The sequence below is a fragment of the Drosophila hydei genome, unplaced genomic scaffold (assembly GCF_003285905.1).
Source record: "Drosophila hydei strain 15085-1641.00,03,60 unplaced genomic scaffold, DhydRS2 tig00008119-arrow-pilon, whole genome shotgun sequence".
In the NCBI taxonomy this organism is placed as follows: Eukaryota; Metazoa; Arthropoda; class Insecta; order Diptera; family Drosophilidae; genus Drosophila; species Drosophila hydei.
Window position 1 is genome coordinate 6,883,043 of NW_022045830.1, and position 24,460 is coordinate 6,907,502.

Sequence of the window (24,460 nt, forward strand, 5' to 3'; positions counted from 1 at the left end):
TTGTATTTTTTTTTCTAATGAAAATAATAACAATCAAAAAGTTTTTTATGTTTTAATCCCAGCTGGGTTCGAACCCGCGTCCACATGCATGTCTAGCATTTAGGTATCACATAATTTAACGATGTGGTAGCGCCATTGACAGTTTTTCAGCTATAGGGCAGCCCTATGTAAAGTTTATGGAAATATTTAGTGTATTTGCTGAGTAAATATTACGTTTTTTAATAGCAAAATATTGAATTAGCAAGTCGATTAATTCATTTTACGACAAAAAGGACTCCATCTAACTTTATCGATATAATAGAGATATGAACTAAAGGAATATTTATGCAAAAATTATAAATAAAATAACGTTGACTAAAATGTCATCTGATAAATTTTTGTTATAATGTTGAGAAGAGAAATTTAAAATTAAATTGGCCGAACCTCCAGCACTGCGACTGTGTGAAAAACTATCGGCTTACTTTGTGTAGGCATATCGATAGAATTTTTTTGGTTTGCGAACTTGGTCACACTGCAAATTAACAAAACCAAAGCAAACGCAATTCGTTTTCCTCATTAATCATCAAATATTCATTCAGTGCAGTTGCAGTTGCAGCTGGAGTGTTAAAAGAGCAAGTAAAAGTTAAATTAGCCCAATAATATACACAAGTGCTAATAGCACACACCTACAAAACAAGATGCGTAACGCAGGCCTTTTGGCCATTTTGGCTGTGTTTGTTTTTGGTAAGTTGTGACGTTGCTAGTAAATATTGCGTATTTGTTTAATATTGGCCAATAGATATTTTCATATACTTAAATGTATGTACGTATTTTGGTATTCAATATGTCATTGTGTTTTTCTTGCCATTTTAGGCGTTTGCGTCTCGTCGACGCCAATTGCTGAGCAGCCGCTGCTTGGTGCCAGTAAATGCACCTGGGGCCCCTCCTACTGGTGTGACAATCTTAGGTGAGTCTAAAATCTATTGCAAAAACGCTTTGTCATCGGCAAGAAAAAACAGCTCCCGCGCTTGCATTAAATAAATATTTAAAACAATAGCCACTACGCAGTTATTAACCCGTTGTGGGTTTGTCATTTTTTCTTTGCCTGTTTTTATTGTTCGTTGTGAAGCACTGTTTGATAAGGAAGGCAATCAGCGCGGAGTCTAAGGCGGAGCCGCCATACTGTTTGTGCCGTCGATAACCTTTGTTATGCCGTTTACAGTTGCTCTATTTTTTTTTTTTTTAGCATTATTCCTCTTTTCTACGTGAATTCTTGTCATACGTGCAAACTTTAGCTACACTTTGCACACATTCTCTTTCTCTCTCGCTCTTTCTCCCTTTGTCAGTTTCTCTCTTTCGTCTGTCACTCTCTTTGTAAGCGTTGTCTTTTTTGTTTGTTTTCCGTTTCGATTCCGTTTTAAATTCAATTAACAAAACCAATTCCAGCTCAGCCAACTGATTACATATGCGCAAGTGAATAAACATATCTGTAAACTGCATAATAAGCCGCAAATTTTGATGACTAATCATGTTTAAGTAAAGCCTGGTCACATCTTAGGGCTGCTCTTTGTCCGACTTTCGCTGAGACATCGGGAACTATTCGTCATAGATGGAACTGAATATACCACATTTAACATTTGACGCTCTCTTATCACGAAAATTACTTCGATTTCTGACTAATCCAAATTGCAATAATACATATATATATTTGCCCTAAGTTGAAAGAGCTATATGTTATACCCGCTATAAACACGCCATAGCCAACAAATAATTGCATTTTCTCGCCATTGCTTGAGTAAACAGCGTTTCAGCTTTCATACACTGGACAATATTTTTGCAATCAATCCATTTTACTTAGTATTTTTCCATTAGCATTTATTTCTTTGTTTATTTATTAATTTATTTATGTGCACACGAGATCGCTTAACTCGTCTTTGTTTTCCTTGTCAAACGAAAATTGTAAATATTAACAAAAAACGTCGCAAATTTTTTGCAACAAGAAGTCGCAGATGTATAAATACATACATTTATAAACTTATATAATATATTTATATGCCATGTACGACTATGTCTGCTTATCTTGTCCAGTATACAATATTTGTTTGTTAAATAAAAATTAGCACATTACTGTGCCCACAGACTATAATGAAAATCAAAATTCATAAATTGTACAGAAATTTTTGGGGAATATATATAATTCGTTAAGTGTTCACAGCAATATCAGATTATTGTTTTGAATGGTTAAGCAAATAAACATAATCCTCGCAGTCTGGTAAACGATATCTGAATGTGTATATGAAATATTTGCTGCGGGTGCATTCAACTAGCTTATGTTGCGAGGGTTCATTCAATGCTTTGGACTCTGATCTTTGCTGACTGCGCGAAAGCGATTATGAATGCGGGTCATTTGATGCATTTGTTTTTCCCAATTGCGGACGTTGTATTTTTTTTCTCGTATAGCTGGCTAATCGTTACGGCATTTTTTCATTTGGCAGCAATGCAAAGGACTGCAAGGCTACCCGTCATTGCATTCAGACCGTGTGGGAAAAACGAATAGTGCCCGTTGACACCGATTCCATTTGTCAGATATGCAAGGATATGGTAACACAGGCGCGCGATCAGCTGCGCAGCAATGAAACCGAGGAGGAGATTAAAGAGGTTTTTGAGGGCTCTTGCAACCTGATACCCATCAAGCTAGTGCGAAAGGAGTGCATTACCCTGGCTGACAACTTTATTCCCGATCTAGTCGAGGCGTTGTCCTCGCAGATGAATCCCGATGTGAGTAGCTGATAAAATATACGTTTAACGTTTCCTTTTCACTTTTTACTTATTTCCCTTGCAGCAAGTTTGCTCTGTAGCTGGTTTATGCAACAGCGCTCGCATCGATGACTTGCTGCATAACGCATATCAGGCAGCTCTGGACGGCTCGCTTAAGGAAGAGCAAGTAGTGGTCGATAATAATGATAACAAAAAGGTGGTCAACAAGGAGACCGACTTGACACAGCTCTCCTGTGGAAATTGCAATCTGCTCACTCGCAAGATGCAGAGCAACTTCGAGTCTTCCAATCGCGACAACATGGTGGAGCAACTGCTGCACTGGTGCGGCACCATGTCCAGTTTCTCCGATGGCTGCGCCAACTTGGTACTGACCTATTTCAATGATATGTACGAGCATGTTCAGCAGCATTTAAAAACAAATGGTCTGTGCCATTTGTCTGGCGTGTGTGCGGCCCGTTACCATCAACACGAGGATGATGTGAAGGAACCGGAAGCACTGACTACTCTGGAGGGCGTTGACGACGATATTCCCTGTGCGCTGTGCGAGCAGCTCGTAAAACATTTGCGTGATGTACTTGTAGCAAACACCACAGAGACGGAATTTAAGCAGGTTCTTGAGGGCTTCTGCAAACAGTCGCGTGGCTTCAAGGATGAGTGCATAAGTATTGTCGATCAGTACTATCATGTCATCTACAGTACATTAGTCAATAATCTGGATGCCAATGGCACTTGTTTCCTCATTGGAGTTTGCCCCAAGGGCCTGGATCTGACCCATGATGCGCCCATTATGCCGTTGCTGCCAGCTATTGCACCCGCCGAGGTGCACGTCACTATCAAGAAGTTGGGCGCCAACGAGCCCAAATTTAGCCAGAAAGAAATTATGGACATGCAGCTGCCGATTGATCATTTGATGGGTGCCGCCAATCCTGGCTTGCTTGTGCAGGGTGGTGAAATGTGCACCATCTGCGAGTATTTGTTGCATTTTATACAGGAAACCCTGGCCACGCCTGCTACCGACGACGAAATTAAGCATACTGTCGAAAACATTTGCACTAAGCTACCACACGGAGTGGCCGGTCAATGCCGCAATTTTGTGGAAATGTACGGCGATGCGGTCATTGCACTGCTTATCCAGGGTCTGAATCCGCGCAGCGTGTGTCCCATGATGCAGATGTGTCCACGCAACGTTGAAAATCATGATGATATCGAGGTATTCCACCCACAAACGGTATCCAGTGATCAACAGGACAAGCCAACATGCCCACTTTGTTTGTTTGCCGTTGAGCAGGCTCAGATAAAGATACGCGACAACAAGTCCAAGGATAATATCAAAAAGGTTCTTGACGGCCTCTGCACGCATCTACCCAACAAACTGCGTGACGAGTGCGTGGACTTTGTAGACACCTACTCCAATGAGCTTATTGACATGCTTATCACTGACTTCAAGCCAGAAGAGATTTGTGTACAGCTGAAATTGTGTCCCAAGACCAAGGACTATTTGGACGAAATGGGCATCAGCCTTTTAGATAGCGTAGAAACCGATAAGTCGTCCAATAGCAACAGTGAGGATATGGATGCTAATGAAATCGACTCCAGCAACGAGATGCCCATACAGATTACTTTTGACAAGGACTTCGGCGTTGCACCGAATTGTTTGCTTTGCGAAGAGGTGGTCAAAACAGTGGAGAAGAGAATCGGAAAGCACGCTACCAAGTCAGAAATTAAAGATGCCCTAGAGCACTCCTGCGATAAGTTTAAAAAACCATTGGCCACCAAGTGTCATAAATTCATTGACAAGCACGGTGATCAGATTGCCGACCTCCTACTGAGGGAGATGGAACCCAAAATTATTTGCACTGAGATTGGCATGTGTTTGGGCGGTGAGCAGGAGGATCGTAAGTGCACAACATATGTACCTAAAAATCTATATATATACTTAATTTATGTTCGCTCTCAATTATCAGTTGAAATCGATGAGGCCTTGAAATACGATGTAATTGTGATGCCCAAGCACCAGGTCGATAGGCTGTCGCGTTTGGAGTCAACTAAGGTTGATGAACCGCCCACCTGTGTACTGTGTGAATTTGTAATGACGAAACTGGAAACGGAGTTACGGAACAAAACGGAACAGGACGAAATCAAGAAAGCCATTCGCGTAGTTTGTGAACGACTGCCTAGCACCATACGCAAGCAATGTGACACCTTTGTCGATGGCTACGCCTCGGCCATTATTAGTCTGTTGAGCAAGGTGCCACCGAAAGAGGTGTGCCAGAAACTGCAGCTCTGCTTTAGCCAAGCCGTCACCGACGATGTGATTGAGTGTGGTGTTTGTCATGGCGTTGCACAATCCCTGTTTCCCTTCTTCCGTTCACAGAAGGATCATGATAAAATGACCACACAGGACATGATCTCACAAGCCTGCGAGGACTTGCCAGCCAAGTACTACAGCATTGTAAGTAGACATTATAGGATATTGATGCATTTTTGTATTTTAAATTATTTTATGCTTAAATTTTAGTGCTCCCAAATGATCACCATTTATGGCTACAGCATTATGAATCTGTCCGAGAGTCCTTATGTCGATTCGTCGCACGTCTGTGCTGAGATAGGCAAATGCTTCGACAACGAGAAGTCCGCATTGGCCTTTGCCAGAATTTCAGGTATATTGGATGATTGAGAAGAGATTATATTCATTTTCGTTAATTTATTTAATTTTTTAATTACAGCTTAAAATGTTGTAAACGCAACGGCCTTGTGATGTGTCGCAAAGAAGCGCCACGATTTATATAAATATATATTATATCTTTACTTATTTGCTTACATGTTTTAATCCATTGTGACTGTAAATGATCTGAAATTACTTACTCTTCTCCAAATTTATAATTTTTTTTTCACATTTTCAATTACTTTACATTGCGCTTAAGTCGAGAAAGAAATTGTAGGTGATAGTTAAAAAGAGAATGCGAGAATTGTAATCGATTGATTTTAGCAAGGAAATGCGAACGGGCTTAAATTAAATAAAAATTGTAATTGTAAACACGCCAATTCCGGTCATGTACTTTTTATAAACCACGTAAACGTGAATTCACTTTATAATAGTATTGCTGCAATCCTAAGAAAATATATCATATGAACCGATAAAACGGAACAGTCTGCGAATAATCAAACTGGTTCGACCTACGTAATAAAGAAACGAGTATCAAAAGTGTGTGTAGCATAAGTCGACTTAAAGTGTAAAACATGAAAACGAGAATAAAATCTGATAAATAAATCTTTGAAAAATATAAAACAGTGCGCATGTTTGAAATTTATTTTGAAGCACTTTGAGAAATACACCATAATTTATATTTGTGATTAAGAATGTTTCAGGACACGCTGCTTATAATCAAGCCGGACTATATGCAGAAGCGTCGTCCGGTGCTGCTGAAGGTGTTAGCTTCCGGATTTCAGATACAGGGCAGTCGCAAGTTAAATTTTTCGCCTGAGCTGGCAGCCGAGTTCTATTCAGACTTTGTGGATGAGAAGGGTTTCATGCTAGAGGTGATATTACTCTCTAAGGGTGTTTCCGAGGCCTTTATACTTACCAAAGAGAACGGAGTACAGGACCTGCTGAATGTTATGATATGTTATTTGTAAGTTGAGTACAATTGCAACACAATTTGAATTGAATTAGTTGACCTTTAGTGGCACCGCCTCGGAGCTGGAACGCAATATCCACGTAACTAAGCATTTGAATAGTGTGGCCCGCGAAATAACCTTTATATTTCCGAACTGTAAGTTTTGCAGGCCACAGATCTCAATAATTTCTAATGTTGATTTTGTAATTTATTCAGATATCCACGAGCCCATTGAACTATTCGATAAAAATCGCTTTCGCTGTCGTCCAATGCTGAAGCCATTGCTTTCGGAAATCTACGATATTTTACAGAATGTTGATTGCAGCCAGGAGGATTGGAAGATCCGTGTGTCCGATTATTTGATGCGCAGTAATCCCGTCGTGCCGCAGATCACCAATCAGTGCCAGTTGGTGCCCGATCTGTGCGTGCAGGAGAAGTCGCAACAGACTACCATGACATACAAGTCGGCAGATAAGGATGCCAAGCCTAAAGAAAAGATTTCGAGCACTACCTCTGTGCTGTCCAGCACTTCACCGCACAGCTCGCTGTTACTAACTACATCATCTTGTGTGACTTGTGGTGGATTCGACCACACCGAGCCATGTACAGAAGATATAGATCTTAATAAACGTGTGGAGCCGCAGAGTGATGAACCTGTATGCGTCGATGAGGAGATTATTTGGAAGGAGATCATTGTGTACGAAGAGGCTGTGGAAGAGCAGTCCGAGCAGAAAGAGTTTCCTGATGTATTTGGTGAAGACGAATTTGCAATGTTCGAACAGGGTAGTACTTCGCTGTCCGATTGTATACCGACGGGAGCCACACCGCCACGAAAAGAACAAAAAGTTGACGCTGACCTAGGAGGAGGTCAACCTGATGCAGCTCCAGCAGCTGACGAGGCAGTTGACAAAGCAGCGGCTGATGTGGAGGAACCGCCGGGTGGCGAGGCATCAGCAGCGGCTGAAGAGGCACCACAAGAAGCTGCAGAGGCACCACCACCAGCAGCTGAAGAGGCACCACCTGCTGCTGACGAACCACCACCAGAAGCTGAAGGCTAATCAGCACCTGTTGCCCGCGTTTTTATGATTTACCAAACATTTTGTTTTCATTTCTACTCTAACAAAAAATTGCTGGTGTACATAAAAAAGCCAAACAACCAAACACCCAAACAACCCAAACAAGAACCTGGACGAACCAACGATATGCAATGCCCCACAATCGCCCACCTAACTGGACGCCTCCCTTCAGAGGTCCTGCAATGCGCACTCGCCGTGCCCAGGCTGCAGGCTACATAGCTTGCAATTTTCACTCACCAGCACTCGTTGCACTCACACTCGAGAGTGGTTCAACTGTGGCAGTGGTAGTGGCAGTGGCAGTGGCAAAGTGGCAGTGCAACAGGAAGAGCAGCAGCAACAGCGACCCATCGTAAGCATTAGCAGTTTTTATCCCGTAAATCGTTTTTATTTTGTGCTTTCCACATTCGAAGTGTTCAATAAAAAAATCAAATAAAAAGCATTTGTGATCTGTTGTATGCTTCTATGTGTTGCATGCCCCATGTATGTGCTTGTGTGTGTGTGTGTGAGTAAGCGAGCGTGTGTCTCTTTGTGTGTTCATTCGAATGTATGTCAATTATAAGGGATTAAAATATGGCTAAATGGGCGCGCAGTGCTTGTAAGGGGCCAGCCAAGTTAATTGGCAATCACTTGATTGGCAGCAATTAGTATTACTGTTGTTGTGGTTGAATAAATTATAGTGCAATTCCATCGATTTTTCCAACTTCAATCAGGTGGGAGGGTGGTCAACTAAGCACCACTAGGTATACGAACTATGAGTATGTGTATACATGCAGCTGTAACTACAATCAGTAATACATTGCGGACAATATGTAGATACAGCACCAACAGCAGCAGCAACTACTTAAACCAGCTACAGTAAAAGCGCGCGCAATTCGTGATGTTGAACATCAACAATCGGCAGTCGCACATACAACACTCAACTGCAACAGCAGCAGCACAGCAACTGGAGCAGCAGCAGCAACACCTGCTAGACAATGCAGGCGCAACACATGAGAGCCACCTCTACGGGGAGGAGGGGCAGCTGCACGATGTGGATCTCAATTTTAGCAACTTTGCCGAGCTGTGCCGCCTGTGTGGCATACACCATGGACCCACCAAGCTGCATATCTTTGAGCCGCAGGCGGAACAGCGCCAATTGCTCTACAAGCTGCGCAGTCTGCTGCAGGCGAGTGTGAGTAGCTGTGCCTAAGTGTGTGTCTGTTCGTATTTATTTGTGGTCTTTAACAGATAACCAAGGACGACTATCTGCCAAAGCACATATGTGAGCAGTGCCTCGACCGCTTGGAACACTTGTACGAATGGCGCCAGCTTTGCGTGCGCAACGAGCATATACTGCGTAACTATGCCGCCTCTATGCAGGCCGTCCGGGCCACCATAGACTTTCAGGTGAGTGAACCAAGACATCTTTACTGATAAGCGGCCTCCGCTATTGTCATTGTCAAAGTTACGCGGACGACGCTGTTTCGTTGTCAAGTTGTTCCGCGGCAACAACCACCATCAAACTAGTGAGCGAAAGAATGAAAGAGAGTGAGGCGGAGCGAGAGAGAGAAAGCTCTCAGGCAGTGCGCCGAGTGGTATGCAATGCCTTTTTTTCTAGCTACACTTCCGCCTTTTACGCTCAAGTTCAGGCGCTTCAGTATCTGTCTGCCTTTGACTCTGACTCCAGCGCTGCCTTCGTCGTGGTCGTTGTCGTTGTCGTTGTCGTCATCGTCGCACGTTCCGTTCCTGATTCTTGTTGAAGAATAACAAATAATTACTCAAATTGAGCTCGCTGTGGCCGCAACTGCGACTGCGACTGCGACGCCAACGCCGACGGCGACGGCGACGGTAACGGCGACTGAGCGAGTCGACTCCAAATCAGTTTCGCAATACATACACAAACAAAAGGCGCTGAGCACTGGCTCGAGGAAGTAAACGGCGACGACAGCAGTAGCTAAAAATAAAGCTCGTATAACATTCTGAAATATACCAAAAGTTGTGAGCTGCAAAAAAGAAGAGCAAACACTATAGATAACCCAACACAAATTCTTGTACAAAACTCAACGCTTTTTATTGATTTTCAATTGTGGTAAGCAACATTGCAAAATAAGGAAAAAAAAGAAATTAAAAGAAACCCAGGCAAAAGAAAAGCTACGAAACTGAGCCAATGAAAATGTCAATAGTGTGCGCGGTGTGGGGCAAGAGGCACAGTTCGCATTTGGGGCTGCTGCATTAGCCAACTGTGAATAGCGGGCAATAAACATTTAAGCCAAAGTGTGTGAAGAGCTAATATTTTGCTTAACTTTCGCTGGCGCGCTTTAAATACATTTAGGCAGACACGGAAAAGCCTCAAACCAAGAAACACCGCCAAAGGGAGAACGGCCGGCATACACACACACACGCACGGCTTCAGTGGCAGTAGCAGCAGCAGCAGCAGCAGCAGCCACAGCCGCAGCACCACCACCAGAGGCAGCGCCAAGCCCCGCACCAGCATTGAAAATCCGCCCGAGCAAAAGCTCAAGTCGCAAATTTTTGCGCAAGGGCAGGCTGTTTTGAGCGCGTTCGTTTGGGGGTGGCGGCTGGTGAAATTTCGCAACACTTGCGCGCGGCCATTTAGGGGTGGCAGCGAAGCGGAACGGAACGGAATGTGAGCGAGAGACTTGACTCAATGTTTCATTGCCATTTGGTTCATTCGCAGGACGGCACCGTTAACATGGACAAGATGACGGTGGCCCAGAAGAATGCATATCTGGAGGCGCACATGGCCGTGCAACAGCAAATGGCTCAGGCGGCGATCCAATTCAAGCAGCAGCAACAGAGCTCTGTGCAGCAGAGCTCGCCCACGGCCAACAACAACAACAACAGCCAGAACAATGGCAACATGCAGCAGCAACAGCAGCAGCAGCAGCAACAGCAGCAACAACAGCAACAGCAGCAGCAGCAGCAACAACAACAACAGCAACAGCAGCAACATTATGCGGCCACCATTAAAGTGCCACAGATCAGTTCCTCCAGCTCAGCGGGTGGCGCTGCTGGCGCCGCTGGCGACAGCACTTTTACGGTGCCCGACGACGGCATGGGTTTCGAGGGTGGAGTGCGTGTGCTGCAGAGCCTGGGTAGCTGGTCAGCGGCGGAACAGCTCACCTACAACATACCGAAACCGAATCTGATACCCTTCACTGAGCCATATGTGGAGGGTGGCTCGATGCATCCGGCCAGTCGGCTCAAGGCGCTGCAACAGGTGCAGCAAGCCTCCTCCGGCGTGCGCAAAACAAATCCATCAAAAAGTGAGTAAACACAGCTGCACGCTACACATTCACTGACTACAATCCTGATCCTTTGCAGCAACCAATAAGGCGTTCGAGTGCACCGTCTGTGGAAAGGGGCTGGCGCGCAAGGACAAGCTGACCATACACATGCGTATCCACACCGGCGAGAAGCCCTATATTTGTGAAGTATAAGCAGCACTAGACTCAACGGCTTCATTGCCCCACAGGTTGCTGGCAGCCACTAATCTGTTGCAATTTGGTCCATTTCAGGTGTGCAATAAGGCCTTCGCTCGCCGGGACAAGCTCGTCATCCATATGAACAAGTTCAAGCACGTGACGCCCACAAATATCGCACCGCTCGGTAAGCGGCTAAACAATATGGTTAAGAAGAAGGAGCAACCGGATCCGCCGCCGGAAGACAACAAGCAGAGCCTGGAGCTGCAGCTGCAGCAACAGGCTGTGCAGGTAGCCGCCCAGAATATCATTGTGCAGTCAGCGCAGGGGGCGCCGACAGCGATTCCAGGCATCATCATACCACATCACCAGCAGCAGTTATCGTGGACGTGCGAGCTGTGTGGGCGCATGTTCTCGAGCAGGGACGAGTGGTCCATTCATGCCAAGAGTCATCTGGAGGTGAGCAAATGTCGGTTGAGCCTACCGGCCAGCGGGGCCTAGGGCATCATAAGCGTTTAGTATCGGTGCGGCTCTAAACTGGCCTTCTCTGATCCTTGCAGTATTGACAACAGGAACGGTTAGTCGTAGAGTCCACAAAACCAGCAGCCGCCATCGCTAAGAGCAACGGCAACAACAACAACAACAACAGCAGCAGCAACAACAACAGCAATAATCGCGGCTATCAAATTGATGCGAACCGAAACCAAATACTTAACAACAGCCAGCAAATGGAGGCACATGCACGTAACCAGAAGATAATCATACAAAATCAGATGATCCTCAATGCCAACCATCAGCAACAGCAGCAGCAGCCACAGCAGCAACAACATGTAGCTAGCGGCAAGAAAGCGGCCAGAAAACATCATCAACAACAGCAGCAGCAACAGCAGCAGCAACAGCAACAGCAGCAGCAACAAGCTCAGACCAGCGCGCCAATGTACAATAATAATAATAACAGCAGCAGCAATAGCAACAACAACAATAGCAGCAGCAACAACAACATCAGCAACAGCGTCGCTCATCAGGGACATGAAGTAACTAGTTATTAACAACAACAACAACAACAACAAATATGACAACAACTACCTTTAACACCATTCAACAACAACACGCAACAGTACACGCCATCAGCATGAAAATTTTTGTCACTTTCACACAATCTATGTATCTTTTTATCTGTATCCCTTCATCCCTTCTTCCCGACCAGGTGTCAGTGCCCGTCTCGCACATCATTGCCAACTCCCCAACAGCGGCCACTTACATGCAGGCCCAATTGACTGGTCTACACGCCGGCAACACCATCGGCGTCAATGTTGCCGATGCTGCCGGCAACATGAACGTGCCGATCGTCACCTACAACGGCAATCAGTATTGTGTTATAACCCGTGCACCGGAGTCCGATGGGATTGCCATGCAGAAGCAGCTCGAATATGGCCAGGCCACCACAGCCAACATAATTGTAATGTCGCCGATGCTGCCCCCGCAACAGCAACAACAACAGCAGCAGCAGCAGCAACAGTAAACGAGTCCCGCCATGATTTGTTCATTAAGTACTACGAAAATGATGCGGAAAATTTAAGTAAGCTCGAGGCGTTGCTTCATTAGCCAGGCCCCTGAATATCGACATTGGATATCGATTTAGATATCGGCCGTTAATGCCGCCTCATAACTGTCATTTGGCGATGCGATGGGAGAAAGGCAGTTGCCTTGCTGGCCCGATAAGTGGATAGGAAAGTGCGCTGCCTCAGGATCCGTCTTCAAGTTTGCAATTAGCCTCTCAGCTCAGAAGCAGCTCTAAATACAAATTGTAAATAAAGTTTTTAAAAAACAACAAAATAACTGAACAAAAAACCCAAAAAAAAAACCAAAATGCAATTTAAGAACACCTAAGTATATGTTTAAATTTAAGAGATAAAAAAAACAAGCAAACAAAAAAATAACATATGCCAGCCGAGAGAAGTTTTCAAAAAGTTTTCGCATGTAATGCTTCTTAAATTGAAATAAAAATCGTTTTTAAATGATTAGTTTCAAAAATCCATAACTAAGAAAATATACCAATACACATAAGAGTAAGATTTATGTGTGTATGAAACCCAAATGCAAACACCATTAACTACGTAGTCTAAGCCATTTTACATATCCATTGAAATCTAAAAAACACAATAATACCCACATAGAGCAGCCATTCAACTGAGATATTTCGTTCGTATTTAGAGATTTTTTCAACTTTTCTTCAACTCATCTTCAGTTCTTAAGACAAAATAAATGTAACAAAAGAATCGATGTGCATGAATGTATATGTAAAATAGTACGCGTTTAAATCAATTGTTTATAATTATGCTAACAGCAATACAATATTTGTGTCTAAAACAGAAGAAAGACAAGCAGAAAATACCTATGTCATAATGTAAGTAGTGTAGTAGTGTCCTTCAATGATACTCACATTCAAAATACTACAGCAACAATGTGAAAAATGATTGAAAATATATTAAATACAATAAAATCTAACAAAATTTTGATTGGCTTGTTTAGTTTATCATGCTCTTGAGGGAGGTACACAGAGAGAGACAGAGAGCTTCTGTTTACCTTTTATAAAATTTCAATTTTAAATTTGAATTTATGAAAACGTTCCAAAGTTGAAACTTCTTTAGCTAAAGTATGTATCCATTCTATCAGTTCCAACTTCTCTGCACAACAATTCATATTACGCATACGACCTGTTGGCCAACGTACAGAAAACTTATTGTCACTACTCGAGCCATGTTCAAACTTTACTTCCATTCCGGGCCAACAATAATTGGCAGCTGTTCTCGGCCATTGCGATTCGAGAATTGAGCCACTTATTCGCTGACTTTTTCATTCACTGAGTTGTTTGACTTAATTGACAAGACAACTTGGCGGTGGACTATGTGAAGCTCAGTTCAGCACAAATCTGAGATCCAAAAACATTAATTTTTGGTCAACGCAGCGCACGAAAAACAACTTTTCGCTGGCTCGAAAAATGCGGCAAGTTGACCTTAAACGGAAACTCGTCGTTGCAGTCGCTGTTGGCGTCGAATCAGCTGCGCAGTCGCTAATAAATTGAACACTTCAAATGCTCAAATGATTTTTTTTCTTAATGTTGTTTTTCGCAAGAATTGCAAATTAGTTGAGCTGACAGCGCAGCGACGCAGCAAACTTGAACACCTACACGAAGATGACGACGTCGACGTCGACGACAGCAGCAGCAGTAGCAGCTGCCAAGAGCCGCTTGATTGTTTTCGTTCTTTGCATCAGTTTCAGTCGGAATTCGCAGTTGAACGGACAACGTCGGACAAATGTTGAATGGAAAGTTCTACACGGGTCTGCCGCCCAAGATGGAGGGGAGGCAGTGCGGCCATGGACAGAATCGTCAGGAGTCGCACTTCTTCTGGCCAGACGATACGCGTGTGGATAGCGCCGTGGAGACACGTGTCAAGCGACGCAATAGTCTGCAGCTGGAGTCTGGCGCCGAACGCCCACGTCTAACAGCCAGCCAAAAACTGAACTCACTGCAAGCTGAGCAAACTCCAGACGTGAACACGCGCCAAATGTTTCACAAGGAGTTTGCCAAGTCATCCATACAGTTCTACGACAATCTGCAGCCGAGCCACAGCAACAGCAAATCGCGTTTGCTGAACAGAACACGTCGCGAAGTTACGCCCAAGCTCACAGATGTAGATCCACTGCCAGCAGTTGAGACCGTAGCTGAGATAGACCCAAGCGCAGCGAGACGCAAACAAGCCTACAGCTCCAAGATACAGTTCTACGATTACGTCAACACTAATGATGTGGATACCACGCAGAACAATGTCCGTCGTCCCAAAATGGACATGAACAACAAGCGCGAAGTGGAGCTCAACTCAAAGAACAGCCCCAAGCTGCAGGTGAAGCACAACGTACGTCATCTGAGCGTGGAACGTGAACCGCCCCAGTTGCGCATGGTCACGAAGAAGCCCCTCAACGATGGCCAACACTGGCAGCAGCAGGAGACATATGAGTCGATTCAAAGGCCACCTATGATGGCGCCCAAGAAAATACTCAAACAACAGCCCTGGATTGAGGACCCTGACGAGTCCCTGCTTAACTACATGGGCAATGGCATGCAGCAGCTGCGCATGCGCAGCTCAGCGCCAGCCAAGAAACATGTCACCTATAATGAGGAGGCAGCGGAATATGCCTACTATGATGATAGCTTGGATCCAACTGAGGGTCGACAGCTGAGGCAGTCGTTGCCAAATATGCGGACAGGAAGCGGCCAACAGCAACAGCAACAACAGCAGCAGCAGCACCCAGGTCCATATGTGGAAACTGGTCGTAATACAAAGTCGTTAAATAACTATAATAAAAAGAGTCATAATAATTATAATGAATACAACAACAGCAGCAACAGTTACAGCAACAACAACAACAACAGCAACAGCAACAGCTTACGCTCACGGAAAATCTTGCCCAAATTGCCGGAGCTGACAACAACAGCAGCGATGGGAGCAATGAGAGCTCGACGCTTTGATGACACACGTACAGCAGCAACATCGACTGCTGTGGATAATGCTGCTGCTGCTGCGGAGGCGACATCTCCCTCTGACCCACGCAAACACCTGCGCAGCAGCCTCTGCTTCAACGGCGACGCTTTGGTCGTCGACGTGGGTGCTGCGTCAGCGTCGACTTCAGCTGTTGCGCTAGCCCGTCGCTCGGCCGGGCAGCGAATCAACGTCGGCCTGCCAGACTGAAGCAGCGTCTATAAATATGTACACATACCATATACCCTACACCATATATAACATACGATATTTGATATTTGTGTTTATTGAATGCAACTCGACGTTGGCGTCGTGTCACGTTAATTGAATGCATCAACCGCCGCTTCGCGACTGTGACTGCGGCTGCAACTGCGACTGCGACTGCGACGCCGACGACTACGACGCCAGCAGCGACAGATTTATGTCTCATTGTTTTTTGTTTTGTTTCTTGATGTTGTCGTTGTCGACTTCACCCACAACGCACCAAATTAAACACACGCCAGCCAACAATGACTATGAATTATTTCTAGTGCTAATGATCTTGCCTAAAAACGAACAACAAATCTTATATAATTTTCACATATGCTACTGCTGCTGCTGTTGTTGCTGTTGCTGCTGCTATTAGTTGGGCAGTCAAAATGTATTAATTTAGCTAGTTAAGTCCGCTAAAAACAAAAGAATAATAAAAATGCTAATCATAACAAAATAAGGCAGCTTTCGTTTGATTTAAAGCAATCGTTGCTTGAGCAGACCTTAAATAAATATTCTCTCTAGAGATAATTAACGAATTCTTGTCACTGAAACACATTGGACTAAAATTTTTTTTTTAAGAGTTAAGCATTGGTAATTAATTAGATATACATATACATTTAATCCGGTCATTGAAAGGATTTCCGTAGCTTCAAATCAAACTACAAAGAAATGAAAGCAAAAATTTAAATAGATGTAATTTAAATTTAAATTGCTAAGCTTTTGGAGTAACAATAAAATGCTTCTGTAAATTCGAGAGTAGACAATTAATTTATGCACAAAATAAAGTGAGTAAATGAATTTTAGTGCACATTAGTGTAATTTATAGTTGAGTTAGACTGAGCTTTAATGTCGCATGACCAAAGGCAGTCAGGGATTGCTAGAGGCGACTCTGTCAGCTGAAGCTGAAACTGGAGCCTTTCACTTAAATGTTCATTTCACCAAAAATACGTTGACTGAACTTTATACAGTTAACGGCACTTGAAACAAGCTCAGTTTCAGCTGCCCAGCTAGACGGCCTGCCAGTTAGCCAGCCAGCAGACAGCTAGCCGGCCAGGTGAGTTAATTTCGTTCACAATGAAAACGGAAATTATGACGAGCGAATGTTAGCTGCACCTTTTTCTGTGCTGCACCAACTGCTGCTGCTGGAACTGTCGTGCAACGTGCGTCTTGAACTTGAGCTTGACCTTGCTAGAAAATGGAAGGAAAATGCTGCGCATAGTCAGCATTAATTGGCCAATTATATATGCAACACCAAATGCATCAATCAAAGTGACATTAAGCAACTATTTCATTAGGGGCATGCATTTAATTGTTTAAAAATATAAAAAAAGAAACAAAAGCAAATTGCAAAATGAATAAAACAACAACGAAACAGGATAAGCGTAACGGAAAACATTGGCCAACAGTTGTGCAAATGGCGCGTGATGAAATGTTATGCAATTGAACACTGTCCAATTCCAATTTCCACTTCCACCTACCATGCCAAAATGCCAAACATAAGAGATACGAAAAAAAAAAATTAAACAAAACATTTTCCGCATTGCGCCTGTGTCGCATCCTGCCTTGCTAGAAAGTAGTCCAAGCTTGAGCACCAAAAGGCCGAGACATGTATTGCCAGCATTTCCTGGCACAGCTGAACCTGAACTTCAGGCCAAGCGAACCGCCAAAAAAGTGCAAGTGGCAGCAACCACTTTTATTGGGTAACACACACACACACACACACACAGTGGGCACATCTTTAAACCAGTTAACAACAAACAAAAAAAAAACAGATCTTAGAGGTAGATAGAGCCATTCGCTTGAGGTCGGCTATACCGCTACCTCCCTCTACTTAGTTGGCCAGCTAATAAGACTCGCATTCCAAACCAGTCTCAACGTTTAACAAATGGTTATAGTTACTTGCAATTACAGCCATAAACAACATTTTATTTATACCGCCTGCTCCACTTCCTACTGGATATGCAAATGATGATACCGCTGGCCATCCCATAGCCCCTGCCACCAGCTCGAGTCGAGTTGTGTTTGGGGCCGCAGCTTCCTCCCAGTGTTGGCCAGGTCTATGCGTGAAACGTGAGTTGTTCACTTGTGCGCAGATTTCAATCTTTCTCTCTTTGCTGGCCACAGTTGTCGTCTTCGGGCTAGTTGCAAAACATGTTGCGGCAGCGCGTTTGGTTCGTTGGAATAGGAAGGAAGCTGGCATAAAACCGTTGTGTCCATTGCCAAGACTTTCAGTATCGTTTAAACCACGCGGCTGCGCAAGACTTTCAGCGGACTTGAAATCAATTTCGTAATTTTGTTATTTCATTGTTACGTTAGCGAAAAACCTAGTGAATCGCCGCTGCGAGTGAAGTTTAAGTGTGAACTCCTAAGACCCATACAAAATGCGACTTTGCTGGAATGTAAGCGACGACTCTTTTGGCTGCAAAAGCTTAAAGTGGTTTGCTAATCCGTAATTTGTTCCATTGCAGCTTCTGGGAGCTGCACTACTGCTGGGCTCATTAACATCGGGAATGAAGCCACCCAGATCCTTCTTTCGGCGCAGCTACTACAGTTCGGTGGGTCCACCAGGACCCGTGCGCTTGATGTCTGCATCTAGTGGACCGCCTGGCTATCGCTCTGACCTGCAAATCAATGAGAGCAAGCGCCGCGATGTCACGAACAAATATCCAAAGAAGACACACTACAGGCCTTACACTTCGGTTAGCTACAGGGACAACACATAACGTTTTGAATGCCAACTAATAGTTTCATACTTTTAGGAAGAGGATGACTATTCCAGCGAGCGCTACTCGGGTGAGTATTCGGGTGAGACGCTCCAGGATAGTCGCGAGTACACCATAGGTACTCAAATACGCGTGCAACATCCCATTACGGTTCCCAAGAAGGCCCACCCCAGTTCGCAATACTCTAAGCCTCACAAATATGCGTCGACAACGCCCTATAAGAGCAGCGGGCGGCCGGTATTTACATCCGATGGTAATTCTGGTGAGGAACCGGCTGTGGAGCCACCTTCAAAGCGTACAAAGTGGACGCCAGCGGCATATGAATCGGAAGCAGACCCTTTCCACTTGGTGCCACCCCCGAAGACAACTTCTTCTTCTGCTCATTCTGCGTACAGGGTTTTCGAACCGGATCACGATGACTATGATGTACCCACGCTTTCGAAAAATCATGATCGATATAAGAGCGTAGCATCCAAGAAACAGATTGAGGCTTTTTTAGAAGATCAGCAGAAGCTGCTCGACGACGCTATTAAGCTACAGTTGCTCAATAATCCGAAGCTGCAAAAATTCCTAAAATCCAATACACATGAGCCGCGGCCCGACTTGGATATCGAAGATTTTGAAACCTTTCCACCAAACTTCTCCGGCCCTGGTCCGCTGCACAGCAACAATTTCAGTGGCGAGCATCCGCCGCCATCGCCGCCCAAAGGCAGCCGACCACACAGACGTCCGCCTGGCGTTGTGTTAAAGCGTTCCCCGAAACCGAAGCACATTGTCACGCCGAAAAGGAAGTATAGATCGACTGCGCTGGTGATTAATGTGTGAATCAGCATAAAAAATATGGCTTAGAACTTATGATGTACTTATTTAAATATGTATTTTAATATGTTTACTTTATAATCTAATAACTTTTATGTAAATTATGTAAATATAGGAATCTGTGTTTAAATTTAACAGGAACTTACGATGAGAGAAAAGATATTGAGAATGTTTAAAATATTTAGCTATTTTGGTTGTTGTCTATGCTATTAGTAGCAACGCCCGCTACTCAGCGCCACCTATGGATTTAAAACATTACTATACTATTCGTATATATGCTTTCCAACACTAGATGGCGCTAGATAGTGAAAGAAGTTTATAATTTGAAGTTTGAAATATACTCATATATCAGTGAGTTTATTATTGAATTATATAGAGCCATTGGATTTATGAAAAATATATTTAAATTTCTAATTATTTTAACTTCCAAATTTGACACCAATTTTAGCTTTTACTTTTTTAAATCAATAATGATAAAATTAATATAAATGTATTTATTTTGGTAAGTAAAAGAATAAATCAAAAGACCTGTTTCAAATCGGGACACTCATTCTTAGCTTATCCCAAAGGTAGGTACAACAAATTCTTTCACAAATTTGATCGAAAATCCGCAGTTGCGCAACTCACACGATTGCAACCACAACAACAATAATAATAAATATATAAACAAATATGGCAACAAAAATTCAAAAAATAAAATAAGTGAGTATAACGAAAACAAAAGCAAAATTGATTTTCTTAATTGACTGAACAATTTCAACAGCCATACTCGCAACAGCGGACTTCGAGGCGCAGCCACAACAAAACTGACCTTGAAAGCAAATCACAAGCCACGAGGTGGTGCAAAGAATGCGCGCAACAGAAGTGAAAAGTTAACTTGATTACAGTCAACACCTGTTGCGGTGAACCGCGGCGGGGTGAACTGTAGTGCGAGCTGCGATTCGACATGGCAAATCGATGGGGCATATAATTGAGCAAACTGCTCAAAATATTAGTGCATACTTAATGAATTACAATAAAGCAACTGAAGCATGGCAAATCGAATGGCTGAGCAATGTGAGCATATAGCAAGGTAAAATTATTACGTATAAAGTTAAGAACAGACAATCGATATGGGAATTGTTTTAGATTGCTAATGTGTATGAGGTATATTTTACTGTATTTGTAGCATTCATCTAGCTACTGAGTGATTTTATAATTATAAAAATATACTTATCTCAGTAACTAAATTAATATCATAATTAGAGAGAAATATACCTCGTACACTATAACACTCTAAAACAATTCTAATAGCAGCATTTAGAGTAGAGCTAATTGACAGATATGTTATACGTTATATATATGACATATGAAACAATTAGCTAACAAGCTAGATACCGCATTATGATGGAGTACTTCTATCTCTATAAATAGCAATGCGGATCTGACTCCACATACCATTGCCGGTTCTTTGGCCGGGAGGTGTGGGAGATATTCAATTTCGATTTTCATTGGAATTCAGCTGGTGGCAAATTATTTTTATTTTTAACTTTTTCTATTTTTTCTTTCTTTTTTGCACAATTGGCCACGATTTGTGCCAATGCCTAACCAGTTTTTTGCCTTTCCTTGTTTGTTGCATAGAATCGATGCAGAAACTTGTTTCCCAATGTATGTACTAGTATGTGTTATGTCTAACAGCCGTTGGTTGTGCAATGTGCATGGGGGCGTCAACCGGGCAAGGTGTTTAGATAAATCTGTTAAAAATTAAATTACTCGTAAACGCCACACGCCCGAAACAAAGTAAAAAAACAAATTTGTTGCGAATAAAAAGAGATAAGCAGTTGCTAGCGGTACGTATGAAATATTGTGTATTGCTTAAAAGACTATATAAATTGTTTATGGTACAACACAAAATACAAAATACAAAAATTGCTAATACGTCCCGTGGCCCGTGCTGGGTATTACGATCTAGCATTGAAAGATTTATAGAATTCATTTGATCAACGTCTTCTTCTTCATCATCTTTGACCGCAAACACACTTACAAATTTATTGGTTTCGCTTCACATTAGGAGAGTAGAGTTGGATTTAACAGCATTGAGAAGTAGCTTTATATAAATTACAAACAAAAACTGCTAGACATACTACATACAGGTTCGTAGATAGGAGGTACGATATATATATATATATATATATATATATATATATATATATATATATATATATATATATACATATATATAAGATTAGGCTGCTGCAGAATTTTTGCAACACTTTTACTTTCTTTCTTAAACATATCACAAAAGAGTTTTGATGAAGGTAAGAACTGGAACAGCAGTAAGTGGTTGAGAGAGTTTAAGAAATGAAAGAGTAAGAGTCAGACAGTTAGAGAGATAGAGGACAGAGATAGAAAGTGTGTGAGAGAGAGAGAGGAGTGTTTCGTGTTGGTTGTGAATAAATGAAAGATTACGTAACATTACAATAGAAACAAGCTCAATCTATGTGGTTCTCTCTCCATCGCTTAAACCTTGTTGAACGAGTAGGTGAAACCGTCGGGTGTGCGGTTCAGCGACAGTTTGCCGGGCGGCGAGAAGCGGTGAGGATTGGGCGTGGTCGTCGTGTAATAGGACTGCTGCTGTGGCTGTTGGTACTGTGGCTGTGGGGCAGGCTGCTGATAGGTGGGCTGTGGAGCCGGGTTATAAGCGGGCTGCACGGGCGCCGGACGGTATTGTGGCTGAGGAGCGGGCTGCTGATATGACTGCTGCTGCTGGCCGAAGGCGGGATCATTGTAGCGAGGATCGTACGAGCCATCATCGTAGTCGTTGCTGCGGTATGAGGCCTGAGGTGCTGGGGCCTGGTACTGCTGCTGTGGCTGGTACTGCGACTGTGGCTGATATCCGGCGGTGGGCACAGGCTGTGGTGGTGCGGGTGGTGCCACTGGCAAATGATCACCAGAAGCTTGGAAGCTATGTAAGCGAACATACATTGTAATAAACTATTAGCTTTAAAGTGAATTGAATTCTTACCCATTCTTGCCCGCAGTATAGGAGATGGTGCGACGCTGTCCCGACGGATCTACATAACTGTAGCTGCCGTGACGTGTGCCGTCGGAGTCTGTCTCCTCTTTGAAGTTGATGCCATCCTCCTGTGTGTAGGCGGCACCGAATTTACCATCGCCTGACAAATAACGCTGCTCACTGATGATGGCAGCCGTTTTAGGATCCTGGTGATAGTTCTGGCCCACTGCCAGGGTCACGAGTGTTGTTAATGCGAGCTGCACCAGCAAAAGACAAAAAGATAACCATTAGCTAAGCCCACACACGCATAAACACACACACTCACGAAGCGTAACATTTTGTTTTGGGGTTATCCTTGATAAGCTACTACGTAAACTGCACGCTGAACGAGTTGGAGTCGGAATCACACGCGATTTGCTGCCTTTACGCTGTTATAGTCCGTTAACAAGGAGATTTGTCTGTATATCGAATGCGACACTAGCCAGAGTGTCAGACCGACGGCTATGGATTTTGTAAGTCAACTGCCTTCCGCAATGGTGCCGCCCAAGCTTTTATAGTGCCAGCCAGCTGGGAAAACCTTGGAACGGCTACGGCATGGGCTAAACTCATGGCCCGCCTAGGCGGTAGCTGGTCGACTTGTTGCTGTTGCTGTTGCTGTAGCTGTTGCTGTTGTTGTAATTGTGTTTGTTTGTGTTGGTATTATTAACAGTAACAATAACAAGAATTGAGCTAAGTGCTCCAATAAGTCAACTCTCAATGTTGTTGTTGCTGCTGCTGCCGCTGCGGCAAGCTGTTTTACCAGTTTTGCGCTCTTTCGCTTTTAACGTCCACTTTTGCTTTCTATGCTGAAGCTAAACTATTTTTTAATTATTTGTGCATTAAAAAAGTTAAAGCCTGAACTGTAGCCGAACCCGATACCCGATACTCTATGCCAACTGATATCCCTGCTGCGATGTTCTGCCAGCGCACTGCATGATGAAATATTGTGGCAATCATTTCATTTGGCCAATCGAATTGGCAACGCTCACCAATTGACTGCACATGACCAGATCCCAGCCCCAACCCAACCCAAAAACCAAAACAAACTGCAAACAAACAAGCAGATCTATGGAGATGTTTGTATCTCAAAATGCTGAAGTCTGTATGCACTTTCTGTTTATACTATAATTTGCCACTGTCTCTCTCTCTCTCTCTATATATATATATATATATATATTATTATTTTGAAATAGTAAAATTTAAATTCATAAAACAATTAATTTGTTAGTTCTTAACTGAAATTACATTTTTGCATTTTTGATGAAATATTTCTTATTTCTAACGAATTCCTCTATTAATTTAAGCATGGGTTGTTATGTAAGTAACTGTAGGGGACACCAACTAGCTTACAAGTTGTTCAATTTCCATGTTGTGCTTTAGCTGCATACATTGTATTCCTGAATTAAGTGCTTAGTAGGCAAATTACATTGCTTATGCATTAGAATTATGATTGAAATAATTTTCAATCAATATAATAAATTAATGAGATTACGACACTTTTAGTCTTTAATTTGGTTTGTCGAGATTTGTCATTTCATAATACTTTACTTAATTCAGAGAGGGAGAGAGAGAGATAGAGATTCACAATTCCAAAACTCTACATAACATAGTCTATATTCATTTTAATATTACAAGCTATTCTATTTGATAATTTCGTTTTATTGCCAGAGTATTAAAAGTGCTGAACAGAACTATTTGAATGTTTGACGAGCCACAAGTCGGATTAGGATTAAGAAATTTGCGATTACATGCAATAAGCGCGGGTGTTGCTCATTGGTTGTTGTTGCTGTTGCTGTTGTTGCAATTGTTGTAAATGTTGTCTGTTGTGCTCGAATTTGCTGGTTAGTATTATAAATAGGCATTAACAATCGCAAATGCTGATTTATATCATGAGCTAAGCTTTTTGTACAAGTTTTGCTTTGTGGTGTGGTCAGCACTTGGCAACAGTTCTGAACGGTTCATAAAATACTTTTAGCTGAAGTTGTTTTTGCCATTGTTGATGTTGATGTGGATTTGGATGTTGTTGTAGTTGGCGCAATGTCTTTGACTTGTTTGACTTTGCGCTTGGCTTCAATAATTTATCGTTGTTTGAGAAGCCGTCAGTAAAAGGCATTGTTTGAGCTGCTTTATGGCCAACAGCTGGCAGCAATTGTTGTTGCTGAATTGCATATGTTACAGTCTGTGTAGCTGCTGCACTGGTGCATTTGGAGCGCCCACCC

The 24,460-nt window shown here is 43.1% G+C and overlaps 6 protein-coding genes across 9 annotated transcripts; 5 read left to right on the top strand and 1 right to left on the bottom strand.

Annotated features, from left to right (window-relative positions):
• Positions 1–416: 416 nt before the first annotated feature.
• LOC111601973 lies at positions 417–5,798 on the top strand. Its single transcript, XM_023318850.2, has 7 exons — positions 417–723; positions 853–946; positions 2,475–2,757; positions 2,822–4,652; positions 4,722–5,209; positions 5,276–5,417; positions 5,484–5,798. Exons 1-7 carry the CDS (start codon positions 678–680, stop codon positions 5,486–5,488), a joined length of 2,889 nt encoding a protein of 962 aa, XP_023174618.1. The 5' UTR covers positions 417–677; the 3' UTR covers positions 5,489–5,798.
• Positions 5,799–5,967: 169 nt separating this feature from the next.
• LOC111601974 lies at positions 5,968–7,874 on the top strand. Its single transcript, XM_023318851.2, has 3 exons — positions 5,968–6,389; positions 6,442–6,530; positions 6,591–7,874. Exons 1-3 carry the CDS (start codon positions 6,118–6,120, stop codon positions 7,430–7,432), a joined length of 1,203 nt encoding a protein of 400 aa, XP_023174619.2. The 5' UTR covers positions 5,968–6,117; the 3' UTR covers positions 7,433–7,874.
• A 581-nt stretch (positions 7,875–8,455) lies between these two features.
• LOC111601977 (mediator of RNA polymerase II transcription subunit 15) lies at positions 8,456–12,456 on the top strand. Of its 4 annotated transcripts, XM_023318859.2 has the most exons (7): positions 8,456–8,621; positions 8,678–8,836; positions 10,128–10,716; positions 10,775–10,884; positions 10,969–11,331; positions 11,445–11,885; positions 12,080–12,456. In XM_023318859.2, the coding sequence occupies exons 2-7, from the start codon at positions 8,804–8,806 to the stop codon at positions 12,392–12,394; spliced, it is 1,851 nt and encodes a 616-aa protein (XP_023174627.2). In that variant the 5' UTR covers positions 8,456–8,621; positions 8,678–8,803; the 3' UTR covers positions 12,395–12,456. The 4 variants fall into 4 exon arrangements, with proteins under 4 accessions (XP_023174627.2, XP_023174624.2, XP_023174625.2 ...); XM_023318856.2 differs by lacking the exon at positions 12,080–12,456 and having other exon boundaries at positions 11,433–11,514; XM_023318857.2 differs by lacking the exons at positions 8,456–8,621; positions 8,678–8,836; positions 12,080–12,456 and adding an exon at positions 9,113–9,518 and having other exon boundaries at positions 11,433–11,514.
• A 1,705-nt stretch (positions 12,457–14,161) lies between these two features.
• LOC111601996 (myb-like protein AA) lies at positions 14,162–16,029 on the top strand. The gene has a single exon (XM_023318884.2). The coding sequence runs from the start codon at positions 14,190–14,192 to the stop codon at positions 15,621–15,623; it is 1,434 nt and encodes a 477-aa protein (XP_023174652.2). The 5' UTR covers positions 14,162–14,189; the 3' UTR covers positions 15,624–16,029.
• A 1,998-nt stretch (positions 16,030–18,027) lies between these two features.
• On the top strand, positions 18,028–19,213 carry LOC111602024. The gene is made up of 3 exons (XM_023318924.2): positions 18,028–18,064; positions 18,134–18,364; positions 18,425–19,213. The coding sequence occupies exons 1-3, from the start codon at positions 18,047–18,049 to the stop codon at positions 19,211–19,213; spliced, it is 1,038 nt and encodes a 345-aa protein (XP_023174692.2). The 5' UTR covers positions 18,028–18,046.
• A 2,227-nt stretch (positions 19,214–21,440) lies between these two features.
• On the bottom strand, positions 21,441–22,713 carry LOC111602012 (pupal cuticle protein Edg-78E). Its single transcript, XM_023318906.2, has 3 exons — positions 22,528–22,713; positions 22,212–22,459; positions 21,441–22,151 (listed from the first exon to the last, which is right to left on the bottom strand). The coding sequence occupies exons 1-3, from the start codon at positions 22,537–22,539 to the stop codon at positions 21,707–21,709; spliced, it is 705 nt and encodes a 234-aa protein (XP_023174674.2). The 5' UTR covers positions 22,540–22,713; the 3' UTR covers positions 21,441–21,706.
• Between the last annotated feature and the right edge of the window lie 1,747 nt (positions 22,714–24,460).